The sequence below is a fragment of the Indicator indicator genome, chromosome 25 (genome assembly GCF_027791375.1).
Source record: "Indicator indicator isolate 239-I01 chromosome 25, UM_Iind_1.1, whole genome shotgun sequence".
Taxonomy (NCBI): Eukaryota; Metazoa; Chordata; class Aves; order Piciformes; family Indicatoridae; genus Indicator; species Indicator indicator.
The window spans coordinates 2395487-2420957 of NC_072034.1; the positions used below are offsets into that span (position 1 = coordinate 2395487).

At 55.3% G+C, this 25471-nt stretch overlaps 1 protein-coding gene across 1 annotated transcript in view; it reads left to right on the plus strand.

Moving 5' to 3' along the window:
* ADAMTS3 (ADAM metallopeptidase with thrombospondin type 1 motif 3) overlaps window positions 1–19247 on the plus strand; it is a 68222-nt gene extending 48975 nt beyond the window's left edge. The window contains exons 7-22 of the mRNA XM_054392284.1: window positions 50–206; window positions 1016–1121; window positions 2435–2578; window positions 3626–3758; window positions 4364–4477; window positions 5172–5317; window positions 5820–5995; window positions 6548–6681; window positions 7874–7997; window positions 8997–9077; window positions 10948–11111; window positions 11825–11990; window positions 13263–13395; window positions 14468–14675; window positions 15576–15693; window positions 18667–19247. Of these exons, the coding sequence (XP_054248259.1) occupies window positions 50–206; window positions 1016–1121; window positions 2435–2578; window positions 3626–3758; window positions 4364–4477; window positions 5172–5317; window positions 5820–5995; window positions 6548–6681; window positions 7874–7997; window positions 8997–9077; window positions 10948–11111; window positions 11825–11990; window positions 13263–13395; window positions 14468–14675; window positions 15576–15693; window positions 18667–19247 (2685 nt within the window). The remainder of the gene's footprint in view (window positions 1–49; window positions 207–1015; window positions 1122–2434; window positions 2579–3625; window positions 3759–4363; window positions 4478–5171; window positions 5318–5819; window positions 5996–6547; window positions 6682–7873; window positions 7998–8996; window positions 9078–10947; window positions 11112–11824; window positions 11991–13262; window positions 13396–14467; window positions 14676–15575; window positions 15694–18666) is intronic.
* The last annotated feature ends 6224 nt before the right edge of the window (window positions 19248–25471 follow it).

The following is a 25471-nucleotide window of genomic DNA, read 5'->3' on the forward strand; positions in this document are numbered from 1 at the left end:
GCTCTGTCTTGAGGCAGGAGCCCCTGGCCCTGACCTCTTGCCCTTTCAGTCCATCAGCCTGATCGAGAGGGGCAACCCCTCGAGGAGCCTGGAGAACGTCTGTCGCTGGGCGTATCAGCAGCAGAAGGCAGACCCCAGCCACGCCCAGCACCACGACCATGCCATCTTCTTAACCAGGCAAGACTTTGGGCCTGCTGGCATGCAAGGTAATGCAGCTGAGCTGGAGCACAGCTCTCTGAGCCTGGGGTTCCCTTGGGGATGGCTTTGTTAGGAGATGTCGCCCCAGCAGCTGTCACCCCCACGCTCATCTTGGCAGCCCAGGGGACTGACCCTGGGGAGTAAACCCACCACATGTTCTCACCTGGAATATTGCATCCAGTTTTGGACTCCCCAGGTCAAGAGGGACAGGGGTCTGCTGGAGAGAGTTCAAGGGAGGGCTCCAAGGATGCTGAAGGGACTGGAGCACTGCCCCATGAGGAGAGGCTGAGAGCCCTGGGGGTGGTTAGTCTGGAGAGGAGAAGACTAAGAGGGGATTTCATCAATGTTGATAAATGTGAGGGCTGGGGGTCAAGAGGCAGGGGACAGGCTCTGCTCACTTGCACCCTGGGATAGGACAAGGAGCAATGGATAGAAACTCCAGCACAGGAGGTTCCACCTCAACATAAGGAGGAACTTCTTCACTGTGAGGCTCACAGAGCACTGGAGCAGGCTGCTCAGAGGGGTTGTGGAGTCTCCTTCTCTGGAGACTTTCCAGCAGCTCCATCTGGATGTGTTCCTGTGTGACCTGTGCTGGATCCTCTGGTCCTGCTCTGGCAGGGGGCTTGGACTTGATGATCTTTGGAGGTCCCTTCCAACACCTAACATCCTGTGATGCTGTGTGGGTTATATCGTGCAGATACAGAGTCTGGGTGAAGCCATGTGCTGGCTGTCAAGCTGGAGATGTGCCAGAGGTGGGGGTGTGTGTGCTCAGTGCCTCCATGCTGCTGCAGCCCTGTGCTGTGCTGTCTCTCTGCAGGCTATGCTCCTGTGACTGGCATGTGCCACCCGGTCCGCAGCTGCACCCTCAACCACGAGGATGGCTTCTCTTCAGCCTTTGTGGTGGCTCATGAAACTGGGCATGTGTAAGTCTGCCCCCACCACCAGATGGCCAACACAACGTGGTGCTGCTTCCCCTGCTTTGCTTCCACTGCTTTGGTTTGGATGGCTCCACCTGAAAGCTCTCCCTGCGTTTCCCTCCCTCCCCTCAGGATCCCACAGTGGGCGCAGCAGTGAAGAGAAAAGTGGGAGGGAGAAGGGATGGGGAAGGGAGAGGGGAGACCTTCTCTAGGTGAGGAGAAGAGTGGAAGCTGGAAGGCTCAGGCAGTGCAGGCAGCAGCTTGTCAAACATCCTTCACTTCTTTCTCCTCACTGAGTGGTGATTTGTTAGGTTTGGCACCCCCTCAGGAGTGCTGGGCTGGGAGTAACCGAGCCAAGGGCTCTGCTGGCTGGGTGGATGAGTGAACATCAAACCCTTCTTGTGGCCTTCCAGGATCTGAAGGGGGCTGCAAGAAAGCTGGGGAGGGACTTTTTAGGGTGTCAGGTAATGATAGGACTAGGGGGGATGGAACAAAACTGGAAATGGGTGGACTCATATTGGATGTTAGGAAGAAATTCTTCCCCATGAGGGTGGTGAGAGACTGGCACAGGTTGCCCAGGGAGGTGGTGGAAGCCTCATCCCTGGAGGGTTTTTGCAGCCAGGCTGGATGTGGCTGTGAGCAACCTGCTGTGGTGTGAGGTGTCCCTGCCCATGGCAGGGGGGTTGGAGCTGGCTGAGCCTTGAGGTCCTTTCCAACCCTGACAATTCTGTGATTCTATGATCTGATGTTTGTCCTCCTTAAGCACTGTTGGGTGTTGGTTCAGCTCACTGGGAAGAGTTTAACACACCTGGAGATGACCACCTGCAAATTACACTGGATGAGGTGCAAGTTGGAGATATGAATGTGCTGGCCTTGGCAGCTCTCTGGAGGTGGAACATGCTAACCATGGCAGCTGTCTGGAGGTAGAACATGCTAACCATGGCAGCTCTCTGGAGATGGAACATGCTAACCATGGCAGCTCTCTGGAGGTGGAAAATGCTAGCTCTCTGGAGATGGAACTTCTGATAAGTGAGGGTACAACCACCAACAGTTCAGTGTCTGAGTGAGCAGAACTCTTGCTTTCCTTCATCTGAACCACAGGAGGTCACCACCATCTAGTTAGTTTGATTCCTGGGCTGAAAAAAAAACAAAGTAGAAGTGGAAGAGCATTCAGGGAGTCCTCATGTTGTGGTGTGAGAGATCAGTCTGAGATGCAGGTCCCCTTGGCATGGCTGCACGGAGAGCTGTCTGCCTTCCCATGGCTTTAGCTGCTGAGGGGTGGGAGCTGCCTGGGCCCTGATGTTGGTTCTGTGTTGCAGGCTGGGGATGGAGCACGATGGGCAAGGGAACAGGTGTGGAGATGAGACAGCCATGGGCAGTGTCATGGCTCCCCTGGTGCAGGCTGCCTTCCACCGCTACCACTGGTCCAGGTGCAGCGGCCAGGAGCTCCGAAGATACATCCAGTAAGCACCCAGCAGCCCTCCTGGCTTTAGTGGAGGCAACAGAAGTTCCTCACCCTCTCCACTCCTGGCCTCCTCTGGTGCAACCCTTTCTCATCACTTTTTGGCCATTCCCTTTTTCCCCTTCCAATCCAGACCTGAAAAGCTCTAACCCAGGAGAGCCTCAGTCGAGGGCTGTGCTCCAAGCCCATGGCATCTTCTGCAGGAGCTTCCCTGGCAGGCTTGGCATCAAGTAGCTGGTGGTTTCCAGGGGCCTTTGGTTTCTGGAGGGTAACTCTGTGCATCTGGCAGCCTCAGGTTGTGCCAGGGGAGGCTTAGGTTGGAGATCAGGAACAATTTCTGCACAGAAAGGGTTATCAAGTCTTGGAACAGGCTGCCCAGGGAGGCGGTGGTGTCCCCATCCCTGGTGGGATTTAGAGGACACATGGATGTGGTGCCAAGGGATGTGGATCATAGTAGCAGTGGTGGGGTTGTGTGTCCTGCTTCAGGGCTCCATGAAGTCAGTGGAAGCCAGGTCAAAGCATGTTGAGATGTTGCCTTTGGCACTGGGAGGGGAGGAGGGCTTGGTTTCTACCTCTGGGGACAAGAAAGCAAAGTGCAGGTCTCACCAGGGCAGGGAGGGGCTGGAGATGCCTCTCCACACCCCCAACAGATGCAGGTGTTTTGCTGTAGAGTCTTCCCATGGGGTGCTCAGCCCTGCAGAGTTCCTACAGCAGGGACCATCTGTGCAGCCACCCGGGGAGGTTGTGGAGTCCCCATCCCTGGAGGTGTGGCCATGGCACTTGGGGACATGGTTTGATGGCTGTGGGTTGATGGTTGGACCTGATGATCTTAGAGGCCTTTTCCAGCCCAAACAACTGTGTCTCTGTGCTTTGGGAGCAATCACTACCTCCCTGTGCTAGCTTCTATGGTCCTGCAGGGGGGTTGGACTGGATGATCTCCAGAGGTCCCTTCCAGCCCCTGCCATCCTGCACGATGCTGTGTCAAGAGGACAGAAACAGGCTGGAGAAGCATCTGCTGATGTTTGGTGCCTTTGTACCATTTCCACAGCTCTTATGACTGCCTTCTGGATGACCCTTTTGAGCATGACTGGCCCAAGCTGCCCGAGCTGCCAGGCATCAACTACTCCATGGACGAGCAATGCCGCTTCGACTTCGGTGTGGGCTACAGGATGTGCACAGCAGTGAGTCCTCAGCTGGGCCTGGCCTTGGCCAGCACAGCTGCAGTGTCCTCCTCTTCTCCTGACTTGAAGAGCAGCTCAAGATACCCTGTAGAGAGGAGAGGGAGATCTATGAGTGAAACCTAGTCCCCTGGGTTGATGGTCAAGTGCCATGTGCTGCCACCTCAGCCTTTCGTGGAGAATAAATCTGATGAGGAGCAGCTGAGGGAGCTGGGGATGGTTAGTGTGGAGAACAGGAGGCTGAGGGGAGACCTCACTGCTCTCTACAGCTCCCTGAGAGGAGGTTGCAGTGAGCTGGGGGTTGGGCTCTTCTCCATAGTCTCAGGTGACAGAAGGAGCCTGAAATTGTGCCAGGGGAGGGTTAGGTTGGAGAGGAGGAAAAATTTCTTTGCTGCAAGAGTGGTCAGGGATTGGAAGAGGCTGCCCAGGGAGGTGGTGGAGTCCCCATCCCTGGAGGTATTTAAGAAACCTGTGGCCATGGTTTGATGGCCATGGTGGTGTTGGGTTGGTGGTTGTGCCCTTGGAGGACTTTTCCAGCCCAGCCATGCTGTGACTCTGTGGTTCTGTGATCTAACCTTGAGCTCCATCTCACCTCCTCTTCATTTCAGTTCCGAACCTTTGACCCCTGCAAGCAGCTCTGGTGCAGCCACCCAGACAACCCCTACTTCTGTAAGACAAAGAAAGGACCTCCACTGGATGGGACAGAGTGTGCCCCTGGGAAAGTGAGTGCTGTGTCTTCCCTCTGTGGCTAGGGAAAAACCACCCAGCAGTTCTGGTGTCCCCAGCAGAAGGACACAGAGCTGTTGGAGCGAGTCCAGAGGAGGCCACAAAGATGATCCAAGGTCTGGAGCAGATCTGCTGTGAGGCCAGGCTGAGGGAGCTGGGGGTGTGCAGCCAGGAGGACCTTAGAGCTGCCTTCCAGTGCCTGTAAGGATCCTGCAGGAAGGCTGCAGAGGGACTTTCCCTGAGGGTGTCTAGAGCCAGGCCAAGGGGGAATGGTTTGAAGCTGAGAGAGAGCAGGGTTAGACTGCAGCTGAGGAAGTTCTTCAGTATGAGAGTGGTGAGACTCTGGAACAGGCTGTCCAGGGAGGCTGTGGCTGCCTCCTCCCTGGGGGTATGCAAGGCCAGGTTGGGTGAGGCCTTGAGCAGCTGAGTCTGGGTGAGAGGTGCCCCTGCCCATGGAAGGGAGTTGGAGTCACTGATCTCTTCTGATCTCTGAGGTCCCTTCCAACCTGAGCCATTCTGTGCTGAGCTTCTCATGTCTGAAGGTCTCTGCTTGCAGTCTGTCCTCCAGGAGCTCCCTTCTCACCCCAGCAGCTCCCCTCTGGACGCTGTCCCTTCCACCGCGGTTTACACCTGGGTTGGGTTTTGTTCCTGTTCTCATCCCTGTTCCTGGCTTGGCTTGGTGTCTCTCAGTGGTGCTACAAAGGTCACTGCATGTGGAAGAATGCCAACCAGCTGAAGCAAGATGGCAACTGGGGAGCCTGGACCAAGTTTGGCTCCTGCTCCCGGACCTGCGGGACCGGAGTTCGCTTCCGCACGCGCCAGTGCAACAACCCAATGTAGGTCTCCAGCCGGATGGGGAGGCTTCCAGGGGGGCACTCAGTTTTGGGTGAAGCCCATGGCAGCCAGGAGCATTTTGGGAGTATCTAGAAGTGGGTGGATTCAGATTGGATGTTAGGAAGAAGTTCTTCACTGTGAGGGTGGTGAGAGACTGGCACAGGTTGCCCAGGGAGGTGGTGGAAGCCTCATCCCTGGAGGTTTTTGCAGCCAGGCTGGAGGTGGCTGTGAGCAACCTGCTGTGGTGTGAGGTGTCCCTGGCCGTGGCAGGGGGGTTGGAACTGGATGATCCTTGAGGTCCCTTCCAACCCTGACAATTCTGTGAATTTCCAGTGCAAAGCCTGTGGAGCACCATCCCAGGGCTGCAACTGATGTGTGGGAGAGCAAAGAGCATGGGGTGGGGGGTGGGAGCTCAACGAGCTGCAGGATAAACTGAGGGGAAGGACCCCCTGAGCTCATGTCCCAAAGGGTTTTAGACTCCCCTGAACATTCTTCTCTCCACAGGCCCATCAATGGAGGTGAGGACTGTGCTGGGGTCAATTTTGAGTTCCAGCTGTGCAACCCTGAGGAGTGTCCCAAGCACTTTGAGGACTTCAGGGCACAGCAGTGCCAGCAGCGCAATGCCCACTTCGAGCACCAGAGCAGCAAGCACCACTGGCTGCCCTATGAGCACCCTGACCGTACGTCCTGCCCTGCCCTGCCCCTCCCACAGCTCCTGCTCCTGGCTCTGTCCATCCTCCCCAGAGAGGTTGTGGAGTCTCCTTCTCTGGAGACATTCCAAACCCCCCTGGATGCATTCCTGTGCGGGCTGCCCTAGGGTGATCCTGTTCTGGGTTGGACTGGATAATCTCTGGAGGTCCCTTCCAACCACTAATGTACTGTGGTACTGTGATACTGTGACCTAGCCCAGCAGACCTGCAGGGGCAAGCACAGAGACTGTCATGCTCCCCTCCCTCCTGGAGTGGCATGCTCTTCTGAAGCATCTCTACAGGAGGAGGAACTTCTTTAATTTAGGAACTTCTTAATTAAATTAAGGAGCAGGCTGCCTAGAGTGGTGGTGGAGTCTCCATCTCTGGAGCCATTCCAACCCCACCTGGCTGTGTTGCTGTGTGACCTTCTCTAGGTGACCCTGCTTTGGCAGGGGAGGTTTGGACTGGGTGACCTCCACAGGTCCCTCCCATGCTGTGACTGCTGTTAACTGATGCATCTACTTCTCTCTACTTGCCCCACAGCCAACAAGAGATGCCACCTGTACTGCCAGTCCAAAGAAACTGGAGATGTTGCCTACATGAAGCAGCTGGCACACGATGGCACTCGCTGCTCCTACAGAGATCCCTACAGCATCTGTGTCCGTGGGGAGTGTGTGGTGAGTGACAGCGCCCTGGGCTCAGCAGGGGGCTGGGGCTGTGCTGTGTGCCAGGCCAGCTCTGCTGGCAGCCATGCAGTGGCTGAGGTTGGGAAAAGGCTCTTAGGATCAGCAAGTTACCCCTAAGCCATGGCCCTCAGCACCACATCTCCACAGCTTTTAAAACCCCTCCAGGGATGGGGACTTGTGGTAGTTGTATGCATTTGCATTCCATTGCAGGCTGTAGTTTTGCTTGTAAATTCAGCTTTCATTTGCTTCCACCTGAGCTGGTCTGGCAAATTTAATGTTGGGGAGAAATTTTCAGCCCACCACAGGACCCCACCACTGCCCTGGGCAGCCTGGGCCAGGCCTTGACAATCCTTTTAGGGGAAGGAATTGTTCCTCATGTCCAACCTAAACCTCCCTTAGGGCAACTTGAGGCTGTTTCCTCCTGTCCTTGGGAAAAGAAACCAAGCCCACCTCAATCAGAACAACTCAGAGTGTTGAAGTGGGCACACAGCAGGAATCACTTCCTGTTCTTCCCATGGAGATGTGCAGATGATTTGTGTTGGAATTGAAATGCTCAGCGCTGGGCTGGTGACTTCTTCCCTGCATTGATTGATTGATCTGGAGATGAGGAAGAAATTCTTGCCAGTGAGAGTGGGGAGACACTGGCACAGGTTGCCCAGGGAGGCTGTGGATGTCCCCTCCCTGGAGGTGTTCAAGGCCAGGCTGGATGAGTCCTCGAGCAAGCTGTGCTGGTGGGAGGTGTCCCTGCCCATGGCAGGGGATTGGAGCTGGATGAGCTTTAAGGTCCCTTCCAAGCCAACCCATTGTAGGATTCTATGATTCAGAAGAGCTCTGCATGCAGCTTCCAGCCTGCTGCTCTCCCTGGGATTGCCCATTCCAGGAGCAGCTTGGAATTTGCTTCTTATTTTATCCTTGTTTCTCTTCCTGAAAGGAGATGTCAGTAAAAAACCAACCAACCAACCAACCAAAAGCCATTTTTGTTGCAACTTGCTGCTCTGAGTGTGGATTTTCTTTCCCAGCTCCTTTCTTTCCCACCCCTGACTGGAAGCCTTCTTTAAGCTCCCTTCCAACCCAACCCATTCCGTGGTTCCATGACCGTGCAGTGGAGGTCCTGCCATAACTCCAGCTGAGCACCAAGGACAAACCCCTTCTCTCTGTGTGTTTCCTGCTCTCCCCTCTGCAGAAAGTGGGCTGTGACAAGGAGATTGGCTCCAACAAGGTGGAGGACAAGTGTGGTGTCTGCGGCGGGGACAACTCCCACTGCCGGACGGTGAAGGGAACCTTCACCCGCACGCCCAAGAAGCTTGGTAGGAAGCACAGCTCTGCCTCTCTGCCTCTGCTGTCTCTTGCCTCTGGTGTTTCTGTCACACCTGCAGGCTGCTCTGAGGTGGCACAACGCAAGCTGCCAGCTGCTGTGCACCCAGAACTGGGAGCAGTGGAATGGTTGCAGTTGCTGGGTGGTGTGGAGAGATCTGACAGGGCACTGCCCCTGCAGCCTGCTGGGCTTAAGTGTTTTCCTGAGGTCTCTTCCAACCCCCCCCAGCTCCCTCAGCTGCTCCTCACTAGCCCTCTTCTCCAGACCCTTCCCCAGCTTAGTTGCCCTTCTCTGGACCCACTCCAGCCTCTCAATGTCCTTGGAGCGAGGGTCCCAAACCTGACCTCAGGATTTGAGGTGTGGCCTCACCAGTGCCAAGCAGAGGGTGACCATCACTCTCCTGACCCTGCTGGCCACACTATTCCTGATACAAGCTAGGATGCTGTTGGCCTCCTTGGCCACCTCAGCGCTTCAGCAGCAGTGACTTAATCTCTGTATGTGACACTCTGGGTGGTAGGTGGCTTGGGCTGACTGCCCACAGCCCAAGGTGGGGCTTTTCTGCAGGCTCTGCACCACAGCCACCTTCCCTCATGACTGGAGTCTCAGACACCTGAGCTGACAGGGAGGGAGCTCAAACCCAACAGCTGGGCTGAGGACTGACCTGGACAAAGCACCCTGGGAGCCTCCTGCTTTGCCCTGGTGTGCTGAGGAGCAGGGAGGGAGGTGGTTTCTGGAGATGGGCTGTGGCCCTGCAGCTCATCCAGGGACAAACAGCTTTGTAACTGGTTTCTCCTCTCCCCCTGCCTGAGGGAGGGCAGACACCAGGGGGTCCTCTCAGATCCACTACAAATGGTTTGCTCAGTTTACCCCTGCTGGCACTGGTTGCCCTCTCCTGCAAGAGGCAGCTGGGCTGTGTCATACCCTCCTAACCATGGCTGTTGTTTTTTCTCCCCATCTCCCCTTTTCTCCACTGCTGCTGCACATGCCAAAGGGTACCTGAAGATGTTTGACATCCCTCCTGGTGCTCGACATGTGTTCATCCAAGAAGATGAGGCCTCTCCTCACGTTCTTGGTAAGTGTTTCTCCTGGGGGGGGGGGTTGGTTGGAGGTAGGAGAACCTGAGAGAACCAAACCAAAGCCTCCCAGGCAGATTCCTGCATCCAAACCTGCACGGGGTGAGGGCTGAGTCCTGCAGCAGAAGGCTCTCAGCAGCCAAACGTTTGCTTCTCATTTGAGTTCTTCAGGGCTCTTAAACTGCTCCCCACTGTGCATGAGGACTAACAGGAGGTTGTCACCACCCACCTCTGAGCAGGGTGAGAGCTGGGTGGGGATCAAATCCAGTGGCTAAAGATGGAAAGGTCATAGATTCATAGAGTGGGTTGGGTTGGAAGGGACCTGAAAGATCATCCAGCCCTAACCCTCCTGCCATGGGCAGGGACACCTCCCACTAGAGCAGGTTGCTCAAGACTCAGAGTCTGTTGTGCTGGCAAGGGGAGTGAGGAGCTGGTGGGGTCTTTGCAGCCCATTTCATGGCAGGTTTTGCTCAGCTCGTGCTGGTGTCAGTCACTGTGGATCCTACCTCTCAGCACTTTCTGAGGCTGGAGGGATTAAGGGTGAGATCTTCCAGATCCTTGAGTGCTGGAGCTCCCAGCCCTTGGCTTGGTCACTGAAAAGATGCAGGAGCAGAAAAGCAGAAAAAGCAGAAATTGTGCTTTGTGTCCTACCTCTCAGCACTTTCTGAGGCTGGAGGGATTAAGGGCTTGGTCTTCCAGCTCCTCGAGTGCTGGAGCAGTGTCTGAGCTCCCAGCTCTTGGCTTGGTCACTGAAAAGATGCAGGAACAGAAAAGCAGAAAAAGCAGAAATTGTGCTTTGTGTCCTACCTCTTAGCACTTTCTGAGGCTGGAGGGATTAAGGGTGAGATCTTCCAGATCCTTCCAGCCCTTGGCTTGGTCACTGAAAAGATGCAGGAGCAGGAAAGAAGAAAAAGTAGAAATTGTGCCAACTGTGCTGAGGTCAAAGGGAGAGACCTGGCTGTGGAGGTCCAAGAGCTCCGTGCTGGCCCATGAGCAGCTCCTCTGTGAGGAGCAGAACTTTGCTTTGGCAGCAAATGGCTTCATGGAGCTGCCCTCCAAGGCTGCAGAGCTGCTGCTGCACCTGGATTGCTCCAGTGATGGGGACTTGGAGAAGGTCTGCAGAGTTTTTGGATGGTGTTTTGTGGTGCAGTGGGAGAAGCTGTGCAGAAGGAAACCTGAGAGTCCATCTTTCAGATTTCTGATCAGCTGGCTTCTAATTAGAGCAGAAGAATGATAGTAGTAGAGTAATAGTGATAGTAGTAGTAGTAATAGTAGTAGTAGTAATAATAATAACAATGACAATAATGATAATAATAATTAAATAAGAATAATTAAGGATAACTTAATAAGACTAAAAACAATAGGTGTTATTAAATAATATTAATTTAATAATATAGCAACAATATTAATAATATTAAATTACTATTATTTAATTAATAATAATTATATAATGGTCATAATAATAATGATAATTATAATGACCATAATAATGCTGATAATGATAATGATATTAATAATGATAATGATGATAATAATAGTAATGGTAATAGTGATGATGATGATGATAATAATAATAATAATAATAGGTGTTGGAACTGGATGATCTTGAAGGTCCCTTCCAACCCACCCCATTCTATGAATCCATGAACATGCCTCTGAAGTGTGGTCAAGGACCCAACCCCAGGCAGACCCTCAGGGGTTGAGGTTCCTCAGCTCCTTCCTTGCTGACCTGCTGTGTGCATTTGTAGCCAACAGAGAAGCCAAGATGGGGTGGAAAAGCTTCCCTTCGGCAAGGGGAGGGAGGCAGGAGATGCTGAGGTGCCTTGTGGTGGAATGGAAGCACCACTGGCATGTTGTCCCCCCTCCCAGCAATAAAGAACCAGGCGACAGGACACTACCTCCTGAATGGGAAGGGGGAGGAGGCCAGGTCCCGGTCCTTCATCGACCTGGGCGTGGAGTGGGAGTACAGCATGGAGGAGGAGACGGAGACCCTGCACACGGCCGGGCCCCTGCACGACGCTGTGGTGGTGCTGGTAGGTCCCGCGGCAGGCAGCTGGTGGGGGTTGTGCTGCCAGCCTGTGGCTAGTGTGGCGCTGGGCTGGGGTCCAGCCCTGCTTTTGCCTCTCCGAGGGACACGTGCTGAGGAGGGGCTGGTGGCCCACAGCCTTTCTCTTGCCTTTCTTCTCTCTCCTCTCTTATTTTCCTTTCCCTTCTTATTTTTTCCTTTTCCCATTTCCCTCATCCTTGTCCCCCTCCTTGTCCCCCTCCTTGTCCCCCTCCTTGTCCCCCTCCTTGTCCCCCTCCTTGTCCCCCTCCTTGTCCCCCTCCTTGTCCCCCTCCTTGTCCCCCTCCTTGTCCCCCTCCTTGTCCCCCTCCTTGTCCCCCTCCTTCTCCCCCTCCTTCTCCCCCTCCTTCTCCCCCTCCTTCTCCCCCTCCTTCTCCCCCTCCTTCTCCCCCTCCTTCTCCCCCTCCTTCTCCCCCTCCTTCTCCCCCTCCTTCTCCCCCTCCTTCTCCCCCTCCTTCTCCCCCTCCTTCTCCCCCTCCTTCTCCCTTCTCCTTCTCCCCCTCCTTCTCTCCCTCTCCCTTCTCTTTCCCCTTCTCTGTCTCTTTCCCCCTCTCCTTCTCTTTCCCCTTCTCTGTCTCTTTCCCCCTCTCCTTCTCTTTCCCCTCCTTCTCCTCTGCTCACCTCTCTGCTGCCTTTGCCAAGGCCCCCCTGGCAGCTGTGATTTCATTTGCCCACCCCCAGATCATCCCCCGGGAGAACGACACCCGCTGCAGCCTGACCTACAAATACATCATCCACGAGGACTCCGTGCCGACCATCAACAGCAACAACGTCCTGCAGGAAGACCTTGACACCTTTGAGTGGGCCTTGAAGAGCTGGTCCCAGTGCTCCAAGCCCTGTGGTGGAGGTGAGCAGATGATGTAGCATGGAATGGTTTGGGTTGCACAGAGTCACAGAACGTTAGGGGCTGGAAGGGACCTCGAGAGATCATCCAGTCCAACCCCCCTGCCCGAGTAGCATCACCTAGAGCAGGTCCCACAGGAACACTGAGAATCACAGAATTGTCAGGGTTGGAAGGGACCTCAAGAGATAATCCAGTCCAACCCTCCTGCCAGAGCAGCATCACCTAGAGCAGGTCCCACAGGAACACTGAGAATCACAGAACTGTCAGGGTTGGAAGGGATCTCAAGGCTCAGCCAGTTCCAACCCCCTGCCATGGGCAGGGACACCTCACACCACAGCAGGTTGCTCACAGCCACCTCCAGCCTGGCTGCAAAAACCTCCAGGGATGAGGCTTCCACCACCTCCCTGGGCAACCTGTGCCAGTCCCTCACCACCCTCATGAGGAAGAATTTCTTCCTAACATCCAATCTCAATCTCCCCATTTCTAGTTTTGTTGCATTCCTCCCAGTCCTATCACTCCCTGACACCCTCAAAAGTCCCTCCCCAGCTTTCTTGCCGCCCCCTTCAGATCCTGGAAGGCCACAAGAAGGTCTCCTGGGAGCCTTCTCTTCTCCAGGCTGAACAACCCCAACTCTCTAGGTCTAGAAGAAAGTTCCAGCTTGCGACCCTGCAGTAGCACAGAGGTGCAAATATGGACTCCTAGCATCATCCAGGTTGGAAAAGACCTCTAAGATCATCACCAAGTGCAACCTTCTCCCCAGCACCTCCAGTGCCAGATCTGGAGTAATAAACACAGGCTATGCAGCAGGACTCTGCCTACTCAGTGCCATGGTGCAGCTGATTAGATGGTGCTGGGTGACAGGTTGGACTTGATGATCTCAAAGGTCTTTTCCAACCTGGTTTCCAACTCCCTGACACCCTAAAAAGTCCCTCCCCAACTTTCTTGTAGCCCCCTTAAGGCCAAAGTAGGTCTTGAATATCTCCAAAGAAGGAGACTCCACAGACCCCTGGGCAGCCTGTTCCAGTGTTGTGCCAGAGGGTTCTGTTTGGGAAGGGACCTTAAAGATCTCCTCTGGTTCCAACCCCCCTGCCATGGGCAGGGACACCTTCTGGTAGCCCAGGTTGCTCCAGACTCTGCCGAACCTGGACAAGGAATGACAAGTGACCCAAAGTGGATGATCCCTCTGTGGGACCAAGGGGCCAAAACTGTTCCCTCCTGTCCTTAAACCTTAGATCTGACCCAACAATTCTCTCCAGCACCTGTTTTGCCTTGCAGGGTCTCAGTACACCAAGTATGGGTGCCGGAGGAAGAGTGACAACAAAATGGTTCATCGCAGCTTCTGTGAAGCCAGCAAAAAGCCAAAGCCCATCCGTAGGATGTGCAACCTTCAGGAATGCACCCAGCCCCTGTGAGTACACCTGGGGGGCACAGTTTCGCAGTAGCACAGTGGAAGGGACCTCCAGAGATCATTGAGTCCAACCCCCCTGCCAGAGCAGGAGCACCCAGGGCAGTCTGCACAGGAATGCATCCAGGTGGGGTTGGAAAGGCTCCAGAGAAGGAGACTCCACAACCCCCCTGGGCAGCCTGTGCCAGGGCTCTGTCAACCTCACAATGAAGAAGTTTCTCCTCATGTTGAGGTGGAACCTTCTCTGTTCAAGCTTGAACCTGGTGTTCCTTGGCATATCACTGTGCAGCACCCAAAAGAGCCTGGCCCCCTCCCCTTGCCCCCCACCCCTCAGCTATTGATAGACATTGATCAGATCCCTCTCAGCCTTCTCCTCTCCAGACTAAACAGCCCCAGGGCTCTCAGTCTCTCTTCACAGGGGAGATGCTCAACTCCCCTAACCACCCTCCTGGCTCTCCCTTGGACTCTCCAGCAGGTCTCTGTCTCTCTTGAACTGGGGAGCCCAAGACTGGACACAATAGTCAAGGTGTGGTCTCAGCAGGGCAGGGCAGAGGGGGAGCAGAACTTCCCTAGCCCTGCTGGCCACACTTTTCTTGCTGCACCCCAGGATCCCATTGGCTCTCCTGGCCACAAGGGCTCATTTCTGTCCCATGCAGAACTTGCTGCCCACCAGCACTCCAAGGTCTTTCTCTGTGGAGCTGCCTGAGGGCAGAGATGCTTGGGTTGAGGCAGGGATGATTGCTCCATGCCATGAGTGGGGAAGTTCACCCCAGCCATGCTGACAGCTCTCTGGGCTGCAGCTCCAGAGGTGTGGATGGGTCAGAGCCATCACTGATCTCACGGAGAGGTTCCATGGCAAAGGGCTGCCTGGGGCTGGCAGGGAGGGAAGGGCTGCCTGGGGCTGGCAGGGAGGGAAGGGCTGCCTGAGGTGGCAGGAAGGGCTGCCTGGGCTGGCAGGGAGGGAAGGGCTGCCTGAGGTGGCAGGAAGGGAAGGGCTGCCTGAGGTGGCAGGAAGGGCAACCTGGGCTGGCAGGTAAGAAGTTGTGATGGGATCCTCTCCCTCTTGGCTTGGCAGCTGGGCAGCAGAGGAGTGGGAGCACTGCACCAAGACCTGTGGGAGCTCTGGCTACCAGCTGCGGACGGTGCGGTGCCTGCAGCCGCTGCGGGACGGTGCCAACCGTTCGGTGCACGCCAAGCACTGCGCCGGGCAGCGCCCCGACAGCCGCCGGCCCTGCAACCGCCTGCCCTGCCCGGCCCCCTGGAGAGCAGGACCCTGGTCTGAGGTGGGCACCAGCACCGGGCACAGACACCTTCACACTGGGGTGGAAGGGATCCTCGGGGGTCGTCGTGGCCACCCCCCCCAGCAGGGACACCTCCAGCTAGAGCAGGCTGCCCAGGGACACATCAGGTCAGAGCTTGAATGTCTGCAGGGATGGGGTCTCAAATGCATCCCTGGGCAGCCTGTTCCAGTGTCTCCCCACCCTCATTGTGCAGAACTTCCTCCTGATGCCCAACCTGACTCTGCCCTGCTCCCGTTCCAAACCATTGTTCCTCATCCTATCCCCACAGGCCCTTCTGAACAGTCCCTCCCCAGCCTTCCTGGAGGTCTCCTGCAGATATTGAAATGCAGCTCTAAGGTCACCCGGCAGCCCTCTCTTTTCCAGGCTGAACAGTCCCAACTCTCCCAGCCTGTCTTCATAATCTAGAGGCTCTCCAACCCTCTGGTCATCTTGGTGACCTCCTGTAGTCCCACTCCAGCAGATCCCTGTCTCTCTTGTGTTGAGGTTCCTACAGCTGGACACAGCAGTCCAGGTGAGGTCTCATCAGAGCAGAGCTGGGGACAGACTTTTGGCCAGGGTCTGTTGTGACAGGACAAAGGGTGATGGTCTGAACTAAAAGAGGGAGACTCAGACTGGAGAGAAGGAAGAAATGTTTGATGGTGGTGAGGCCCTGGCCCAGGTTGCCCAGAGAGGTGTGAGGTGCCCTACCCCTGGCACCTTCCCGGGTCAGGTTGGTTGGGACTCTGAGCAACCTTCTCTAGTTGCAGATGTCCCTGCTCTGCACTTCCAACCCACTGGAAGGTGCAGCCTGACCTGAAAGCCAGCCTGGAGCTGTTGTAGTGAACGTTTGGCCCATGGCTGTGGAAGCTGAACCTCCTCAACTGTCTCCTGTCTGTCCCCCAGTGCTCGGTGACCTGCGGGGAGGGAACGGAGAGGCGGCAGCTGACCTGCCGCGCCGGGGACCGCTGCGACGGAGAGAAGCCTGAGGCAGTCAGGGTCTGCAAGCTGGCTCCCTGCAGTGGTAAGGGAACATCTTCCACCACCTGATGAAGGGGACAAGTCCTGGTACAGGGCAGGGTGGAGGTGTCAGATACAGAGTTGTTGGGGTTGTGCTTCTAAGATCACAGAGTCCTCCGTGATCGTCATTGGACATCTAAGATCATAGAGTCCTCCATGTTCATCATTTGACATCTAAGATCATAGAGTCCTCCATGTTCATCACTGGACCCTCTAAGATCATAGAGTCCTCCATGATCATCATTGGACATCTAAGATCACAGAGTCCTCCGTGATCATCATTGGACATCTAAGATCATAGAGTCCTCCGTGATCATCATTGGACATCTAAGATCACAGAGTCCTCCGTGATCATCATTGGACATCTAAGATCACAGAGTCCTCCGTGATCATCATTGGACATCTAAGATCATAGAGTCCTCCGTGATCATCATTGGACATCTAAGATCATAGAGTCCTCCGTGATCATCATTGGACATCTAAGATCATAGAGTCCTCCATGATCATCATTGGACATCTAAGATCACAGAGTCCTCCATGATCATCATTGGACATCTAAGATCACAGAGTCCTCCATGATCATCATTGACATCTAAGATCATAGAGTCCTCCATGATCATCATTGGACATCTAAGATCACAGAGTCCTCCATGATCATCATTGGACATCTAAGATCACAGAGTCCTCCATGATCATCATTGGACATCTAAGATCACAGAGTCCTCCGTGATCGTCATTGGACATCTAAGATCATAGAGTCCTCCATGATCATCATTGGACATCTAAGATCACAGAGTCCTCCATGATCATCATTGGACATCTAAGATCACAGAGTCCTCCGTGATCATCATTGGACATCTAAGATCATAGAGTCCTCCGTGATCATCATTGGACATCTAAGATCATAGAGTCCTCCGTGATCATCATTGGACATCTAAGATCACAGAGTCCTCCGTGATCATCATTGGACATCTAAGATCATAGAGTCCTCCGTGATCATCATTGGACATCTAAGATCATAGAGTCCTCCGTGATCATCATTGGACATCTAAGATCATAGAGTCCTCCGTGATCATCATTGGACATCTAAGATCATAGAGTCCTCCGTGATCATCATTGGACATCTAAGATCATAGAGTCCTCCGTGATCATCATTGGACATCTAAGATCATAGAGTCCTCCGTGATCATCATTGGACATCTAAGATCATAGAGTCCTCCGTGATCATCATTGGACATCTAAGATCATAGAGTCCTCCGTGATCATCATTGGACATCTAGATCAAGAGTCCTCCTGATCATTGGACATCTAAGATCACAGAGTCCTCCGTGATCATCATTGGACATCTAAGATCATAGAGTCCTCCGTGATCATCATTGGACATCTAAGATCATAGAGTCCTCCGTGATCATCATTGGACATCTAAGATCATAGAGTCCTCCGTGATCATCATTGGACATCTAAGATCATAGAGTCCTCCGTGATCATCATTGGACATCTAAGATCATAGAGTCCTCCGTGATCATCATTGGACATCTAAGATCATAGAGTCCTCCGTGATCATCATTGACATCTAAGATCATAGAGTCCTCCGTGATCATCATTGGACATCTAAGATCATAGAGTCCTCCGTGATCATCATTGGACATCTAAGATCATAGAGTCCTCCGTGATCATCATTGGACATCTAAGATCATAGAGTCCTCCGTGATCATCATTGGACATCTAAGATCATAGAGTCCTCCGTGATCATCATTGGACATCTAAGATCATAGAGTCCTCCGTGATCATCATTGGACATCTAAGATCATAGAGTCCTCCGTGATCATCATTGGACATCTAAGATCATAGAGTCCTCCGTGATCATCATTGGACATCTAAGATCATAGAGTCCTCCGTGATCATCATTGGACATCTAAGATCATAGAGTCCTCCGTGATCATCATTGGACATCTAAGATCATAGAGTCCTCCGTGATCATCATTGGACATCTAAGATCATAGAGTCCTCCGTGATCATCATTGGACATCTAAGATCATAGAGTCCTCCGTGATCATCATTGGACATCTAAGATCATAGAGTCCTCCGTGATCATCATTGGACATCTAAGATCATAGAGTCCTCCGTGATCATCATTGGACATCTAAGATCATAGAGTCCTCCGTGATCATCATTGGACATCTAAGATCATAGAGTCCTCCGTGATCATCATTGGACATCTAAGATCATAGAGTCCTCCGTGATCATCATTGGACATCTAAGATCATAGAGTCCTCCGTGATCATCATTGGACATCTAAGATCATAGAGTCCTCCGTGATCATCATTGGACATCTAAGATCATAGAGTCCTCCGTGATCATCATTGGACATCTAAGATCATAGAGTCCTCCGTGATCATCATTGGACATCTAAGATCATAGAGTCCTCCGTGATCATCATTGGACATCTAAGATCATAGAGTCCTCCACGATCATCATTGGACATCTAAGGTCATAGAGTCCTCCGTGATCATCATTGGACATCTAAGGTCATAGAGTCCTCCATGTTCATCACTGGACCCTCTAAAATTGTAGAGTCCTCCATGATCACCATTGGACCCTCTAAGATCATTGAGTCCTCAGTGATCATCATTGGACCCTCTAAGACCTCTAAGATCATCCAATCCAACCATCAACCCAACACCACCATGGCCAGCAAACCATGTCCCCAAGAGCCATGGCCACACATTTCTTTGAACACCTCCAGGGATGGGCATTCCACCACCTCCCTGGGCAACCTCTTCCAGTGTTCCTGAGATGAAGCATCTCAGGCTGCCTCTGGTGGCTTATGGAATGTAGGCAGAACTTGATGACCACCCAGCCCTTCCTTCCTTTCTTCCTCTGGGTTGGTGATCCTCTGGGAGTTCCTTGGCCTTGAAGGCCCTAGGCAGAGTCTTGGTGAGGTTCAGACGACTCAAGCTCTCCGTCTGTGTTGCAGATGAGCCCTGCCTGGGAGACAAATCCATCTTCTGCCAGATGGAAGTGCTGGCCAGATACTGCTCCATCCCTGGCTACCACAAGCTGTGCTGTGAGTCCTGCAGCAGCAGGCGCAGCAGCACCCTGCCACCTCCCTTCCTCACCCACGCCGCCGACACCCAGCAGGCCCAGCTGGGCGCCGGCAGCCTCCTGCCCAGGGCTCTGCTGGTGCCAACGCCACCAGTGCCCCACCACCCGCAGCTCCTGCCCGGGAGGAGGCCTCTGGGCAGGCTTCCCTCTGTGGAAGAGGACACAGAAACGCACATCTCCCCCTCCAGCACCAAGCCCAGAGGTGCTGAGATCCTTCCGTGGAGAGCTCCTCAGGTGAGGAAGGCTTCCAGGCTGTCTGCCTCGCTCCACCAGCCGCCTGCCAACGGCAGCAGCAGCAGCCTGGGTGCCCACCGTGCCCTGGCGCCGGTCCCGGCGGTGCCAGCCCAGAACACCACTGCAGGTGCTCCTTCTCCATCGAGGAGAACCTCCCAGAAGAGCCAGAAGCACGTTGAGAAGAGGTGGCCCTCAGGGTCCTCCACGGTGGAAAGATGAAGGTGGGCAGCTGCTGGAGGAGAGCCCTTGAAGGAGGCTTGGTGTGGCGCTTTGGGCCACTCCTGGACACCCTGGCACCTGCTGCTTGCCCCCAGGCCAGGACACCGAGGCCCTCAGCTGATGCCTCTGGCACATGCTGCTTCCCCCTGGCAGGACAGTGAGGCCCTCAGCTGATGTTCCTTGTGGATAAGAAGGACAAGAAGTGCTGGTTCACTTTCTACTCTCTCCTCCACCTCACCTGGCTGGCTTGAACGGCGTGTTGGAGGAAAGCACCAAAGAACCTTCCTGGCTAGGAAGCTGGAGTGGCTGAGGGCATCAGCCAAGCTCTGGCAGAGAGAAGTGGCCCCTCCTGGCCTCAGCACTCTCCTCCTTAGTCCTGGCATCAAACACTCACAGGCAGAAGGATGCCCCCACGCCGAGAGGCAACCCAGATCACAGCTGGAGCCACAGGACTTGTCCTGCTGCTGTCCCTCCACAGACAGATGTTGCCCAGGGGCACTGGCAGCTGTTGTGTACGTCCTGGAGACTGGAGGTCAGAGGGTGGTGTGATGGGCAGGAGCTCTGTGCTCTCACACCCCCAGCTGCCTTAGCTCCATTCCCAGCGCTGGGCTCAGAGCAGCGCTGTCCTACGAGGAGGACTTCCGTGTCCGTGGCAATCCCTTCTGCTGACCAGGAAAGGGCCTCTGGGGCATCAACAGCCAGAGGGCTCCCTTTGAAACGGACTTGAAGTGTAGCTCTGAAGGGCCAAGGCTCCCTACAGCCACCTCTCCAGTGAGAGCTGGTGTGGGACCTTTGGGGTCACTCCAGTCCCAGGCTGGTGTAGGACCTTTGGGGTCACTCCAGTCACAGGCTGGTGTGGGACCTTTGGGGTCACTCCAGTCACAGGCTGGTGTAGGACCTTTGGGGTCACTCCAATCACAGGCTGGTGTGGGACCTTTGGGGTCACTCCAGTCACAGGCTGGTGTAGGACCTTTGGGGTCACTCCAATCACAGGCTGGTGTGGGACCTTTGGGGTCACTCCAGTCACAGGCTGGTGTAGGACCTTTGGGGTCACTCCAATCACAGGCTGGTGTGGGACCTTTGGGGTCACTCCAGTCCCAGGCTGGTGTGGGACTTCTGGTGTCACTCCAGTGATGGGCTGGAGACATGATTTCAGGTACTGGTGAGATGCTGGCCAACGTTTGGGGTTGATTTGGAGCTGGCATCACTCCATCTCGGGCACAGCATCACCATCCTGTGGGTCTTCTGCAGCCAAGGAGCTCAGACCATGCCAAGAGACACAGACAGACCCTGGCAGTGCTGTCATGGTCAGATGTCACCACAAGCCCTGCTCCCCTATGCCCCATCTGTCATCACTGACCCTGGAAAAGTCTCCTGGGGGTGGGCCAGGTGCTGCCCAGAGGCAGCTGTGGCAGGGCAGGGCAGGGCTGGGCTGAGCTGGTTTTCCCTGTTGGAAGTGTTGCTGTGAAGGCAAGGGATGGCTTTGTGAGCAGGCTTCTCCTCCAAACCTCCACACTCCACTTGTGTCACTGATGTTCTCCCCTCTCCTGCCCCCAGCCCCCCTTACCTCCTCCCTCTGCCCTGTTGCTGTAAAGTGCTTGTACATAGGATGGAGAACTAAAGATATTTATTGAGAGCTGAGTTCTTGATGGTCTTTGATCTGCTAAACACTGCCTCTGAGGGCAGCTGGCTCTCCTCTTTGCCAGGAGGGACCAGGGAGGTGTCAACTGGCACCTGCTCACCCTCTGCCAGGTGGACAGGGCAGGAGCTGAAGCTGCTGAACTGCTGCAGAGGGGACGTGGCTCTTGCTCTTTACAAACAAACAAAACCCAACCCACCACAAGAGGTTTTATTCCCAGCATCTGGAGTTTCTGCATGGCCTCTTGAAGATGCAAGTCTTGGCTGCCCCCCTCCCTACTGTGGATGTGGCACTTGGGGACATGGTTTGATGGCCATGATGGCCTTAGGTTGATGGTTGGACTCAATCTTGAAGGTCTCCTCCACTCAAAACAACTCCGTGGGGGGTGGGTGGCTGCCCCTTGCAGCACCACCACCACTCTGATGTCAGCACCCACCGTGCTGCCATCACAATTCCCCCAGCAGCAGGGTCCCCAGCAGGCCCAGGCCATGGTCAGCCACTGGAGTAGCCACAGGTGGATCCCATCCCACCAGAGATGGAACCTATCCTGCCAAAGCTGGAGCCCAAGACCTGCTCCACCCACAGCCTCATCTCCTGAGGGAGCCTTGGCCAAAGCTGCAGGCAGAGCTGCAGCCAAAGCCTTTCCTCCAGTAGCAGCAGCAGCCTGAGCAGGGAGCTGGCAGCAGGGAGCTGGCAGCAGGGAGCTGGCAGCAGCTGGCCTGCAGCCACTGGAGCCATGTGTGGAGCCACCAGGGTGAGAGCCCAGGGATGACTCCTGGCCCAGGGCCTTTGGCACAGGAGGGCTGAGGGCTGGCAGGGCACTCATGGGGGCAGCTCTGCTCTTCCCCACAGGTAGCCCAGCTACCAGAAGGGTGCTGAGCAGCTGCAGCAGGACACAATCATTCCACCCTCCTGCCTGGAGTTTGGGGGAGGCAGAAGCAGCTGCCAGGCAGCAGGGCCAGCTGGGCCAAGCTGTGCCACCCAGGCTGCTCTCTTCCCCTGCCCGCTGCTGCTGGGTTGCAGCCACCCCTCCTGCCACACAGACTGCAGCTAAGTGCTGCACTCAGCATGCAGGAGCAGAGGCTGCCAAGGGTTTGCTGTGCTGAGGCTGCTCCCCCGCAGCTCTTCAGGGCTGGGGGGCTGGCACCCCCTGGAGGTGACTCACACCCTGCTGACACACAGACTCCCTAAGGCAAAAGGGTGCCCCAAAGAGAGCAGGCTGGTGGGGGAGGGGGGCTGTGAGAGGACCCCAGCCCTGATGTGCACTCAGGCATCCCCCTCCATCCCAGGACAGCTCTCTGGCCTCAGAGGTTAGCAGATTGCCTTTGGGCTGTTGTATCCAGTCCCTCCTTCCTCCTCCTCCTCTCCCTCCCCCCTGCATCAGCTGGGAGCTGCAGGCTCTCTTGGCTCTCTGCTGTGCCTGGGGCTGCAGCTTTGCCTCCTTGCTGCACGAACAAGCTGGAGCTGTGCTGTGGAGCTCTGGGACCTGTAAGGGGGGGGGCTGGGGGAGTGGGGTGCAGAGGGAGCTGATGGGGGTGAGATGTTCCTTGTGTCTGGGGGGGCTCTATGAGCTGGGGGTGAGATGTTCCTTGTCTCTGGGGGGGCTCTATGAGCTGGGGGTGAGATGTTCCTTGTCTCTGGGGCTGCTTTGTCCTTGGGTTGGGCTCTTCCCTGCTCCTCTGCTGAGATGAAACTGCTGAGGCTTTGTTAGCATCAGGTTGGTGTGGCTGGGGGAATTGGGGGCTCTGCTGCTCCAGCTGGGGTTGGGGACAGTGCCCCAATTTACCTGGGGACATCACACTGCCTGCCTGGAGCTCCTGCTGGTGTCTTCTGGTCAGCATGGAACTTCCCCACCCCCCTGCATGCTGCTTAAGGTGGTCCCGGGGGGTGCAAGTCTGCAATTCCAGTCCTGGGGAAGAGGGGAAGGCCAGGGGCTGGCAGCAGCTGCTTCTGCCCCAATGGCTTTGTGGTTCAGAGGGCTGCTGGGGACACACACACACACACAGAGGACAACTCTTGCCCCCCTCCCAGCAGCTGTGTGGCCAGTAGGGACCCCTGGGGTGAGAGGCAAAAGCATCTCTGTGCTGCTGGAAGTGCCAGGCTAAGGGGGCTGGCTGCTTAGCCCCCACCCCAAGCTCTGCAGAGCTCTGGGCTTGGTGCAGGCAAGCTGGTGGTGCTGAGCTGAGCCCTGGATGTGCAACCTGCTCTGCCCTGGTGGACTCCACAGATGGCTGCTGAGTTGGAGGGGCTGGAATCAAGCTTCAAGAAGAGTCCCTTGCTGCTGGTGGAGACCATTTCCCTGCTGAGCCTGGGAAACCTCTGAGTTCTGTTTGGGTTTGTTGTGAGTGGAGGTGTGGGAAGCCCAGGGCAGGATTTTGGAGGCAGTTTTGTGTTGGTTCTACCTCTGCTAGACCCACCACCACCACCACCCCTCCCAGTATCAGCTGCTGCTAGCAAGGCTGATGTCTAACACTCAAGGTGTGCAGAGCAGAACTCAGCCTGGCTTTATTTTTACCCTTTAATATTCTGCTTTCCAAGGGAATCTGCATTGCAGCTCTCATTCAAGGCACGTTTGGGCTGCTTTAGGGGAAGAACAATCCCTCTTTATTCCACTGAAGCACTCATTTTGATCAGGAAGGCTCCCCAAGGAGTGATCTGATCATTTTTTCTCCCCCTGGGGTGACCGAAGTTTTGCATGCTTTTATTTTGGGGGTTTGTATCAACAGCAACCTGCCTCCAGCAGAGCAAACTACCTGCAGCTGGAAGTGCCTTTTGTCTGACAGCAAAAAAAATGCTCTCTAAATCTTGCCCATGCCTGGGGGCTGCAAAGTGTAAAAGGCAGTGGGATCCATTTCCAGAGTTTGCCTGGAGGAGAAAAGGAAATTAAGGAATGGACTGCAGCTCTCCAAAGGAGAAGCATGACTGCAGGCTGGCACCTGGCAGGTGCATGAGAGAGAAATTCATGGCAGTGAGGGTGGCACTGGAACAGGGAGGCTGTGGATGTCCTCTCCCTGGAGGCGTTCAAGGCCAGGCTGGATGAGACCTTGAGCAACTTGGGCTGAGGGGAGGTGTCCCTGCCCAGGGCAGGGGGGTGGAACTGGATGAGCTTGAAGGTCCCTTCCAGGGCTGAAAGCTGAGAGCTTGGTTCCAGAGTTGAGAGCTGAAGTCTGAAAGCTGAGAGCTTGGTTCCAGGGCTGAGAGCTGAAGTTGCCCAGGGAGGTGGCTGGGGCCCCATCCCTGGAGATATTAAACGTCTGGCTCTTGGGGGGGGGTGTTTCCCCACTCATATTTTTAGGCAAGAACCCCTTGCCTTGCTCACCAGCTTCACCTGCTTCACTGCCTCCCAAGAGGAATCACTCATGTGTCCCCTCCTGGTTTCTAAGGCACTTAGAGAGTGGGGAGCTTTATTTTCTTTGCTGTTTTGGCCATCCCTCAGTGGCTGCCTTTTGCAAGTCACCCATCTGTCCCTTCCTGGTTTCTAAGGCACTTACAGAGTGAGGAGCTGCTATTTTTTTGGCCCTCCCTGAGTGGCTGCCTTTTGCAAGCAGGGTTTTCTGATCTCCCAAAGGTCTCCAGGGCATTGCTGTGCTTGATCCATAACTGAGCAGACAGCACAGGACAAGGGAAGAAGCTCTTTACGTAGCACTCACCACACTCACTTCTATTTTTCCTACACTGGCATGCTTCTGTTCTTCATGGCTCTGAAGTTTCCTTATCTTTCAAGCCCCCAAAGCTCACCCAGTCCAACCCCCGTGCAGTCAGCAGGGACATCCTCCACTAGAGCAGGTTGCTCAGAGCCTTCTCCAGCCTCACCTTGAAGATCTCCAGGGATGGGGCCTCAACTCCCTCCCTGGGCAACCTGCTCCAGTGTGTCCAGCAGACTCCAGTGTGTCCAGCAGACTCCACTGTGTCCCTCCTTCCTCCCTCCCTCTCCTTCCTCCCTCCCTCTCCTTCCTCCCTCTCCTCCTCCCTCCCTCTCCTTCCTCCCTCCCTCTCCCTCCCTCTCCTCCTCCCTCCCTCTCCCCTCTCCTCCTCCCTCCCTCTCCTCCTCCCTCTCCCTCCCTCTCCCTCCCTCTCCCTCCCTCTCCCTCCCTCTCCCTCCCTCTCCCTCCCTCTCCCTCCTCTCCCTCCCTCCCTCTCCCTCCCTCTCCCTCCCTCTCCCTCCCTCTCCCTCTCCCTCTCCCTCCCTCCCCTCCCTCTCTCCTTCCTCCCTCCTCTTCCTCCCTCCTCTCCCTCCCTCCCTCTCCCTCTCCTTCCCTCCCCTCCCTCCCTCTCCCTCTCCCTCTCCCTCCCTCCCTCTCCCTCCCCTCTCCCTTCCTTCCTCCCTCCCTTCCCTTCCTTCCTCCCTCCCTTCCCTTCCTTCCTCCCTCCCTTCCCTTCCTTCCTCCCTCCCTTCCCTTCCTTCCTCCCTCCCTTCCCTTCCTTCCTCCCTCCCTTCCCTTCCTTCCTCCCTCCCTTCCCTTCCCCCTCCCTCCCTTCCCTCCTCCCTCCCTTCCCTTCCCCCCTCCCTCCCTTCCCTCCTCCCTCCCTTCCCTTCCCCCTCCCTCCCTTCCCTCCTCCCTCCCTTCCCTTCCCCCTCCCTCCC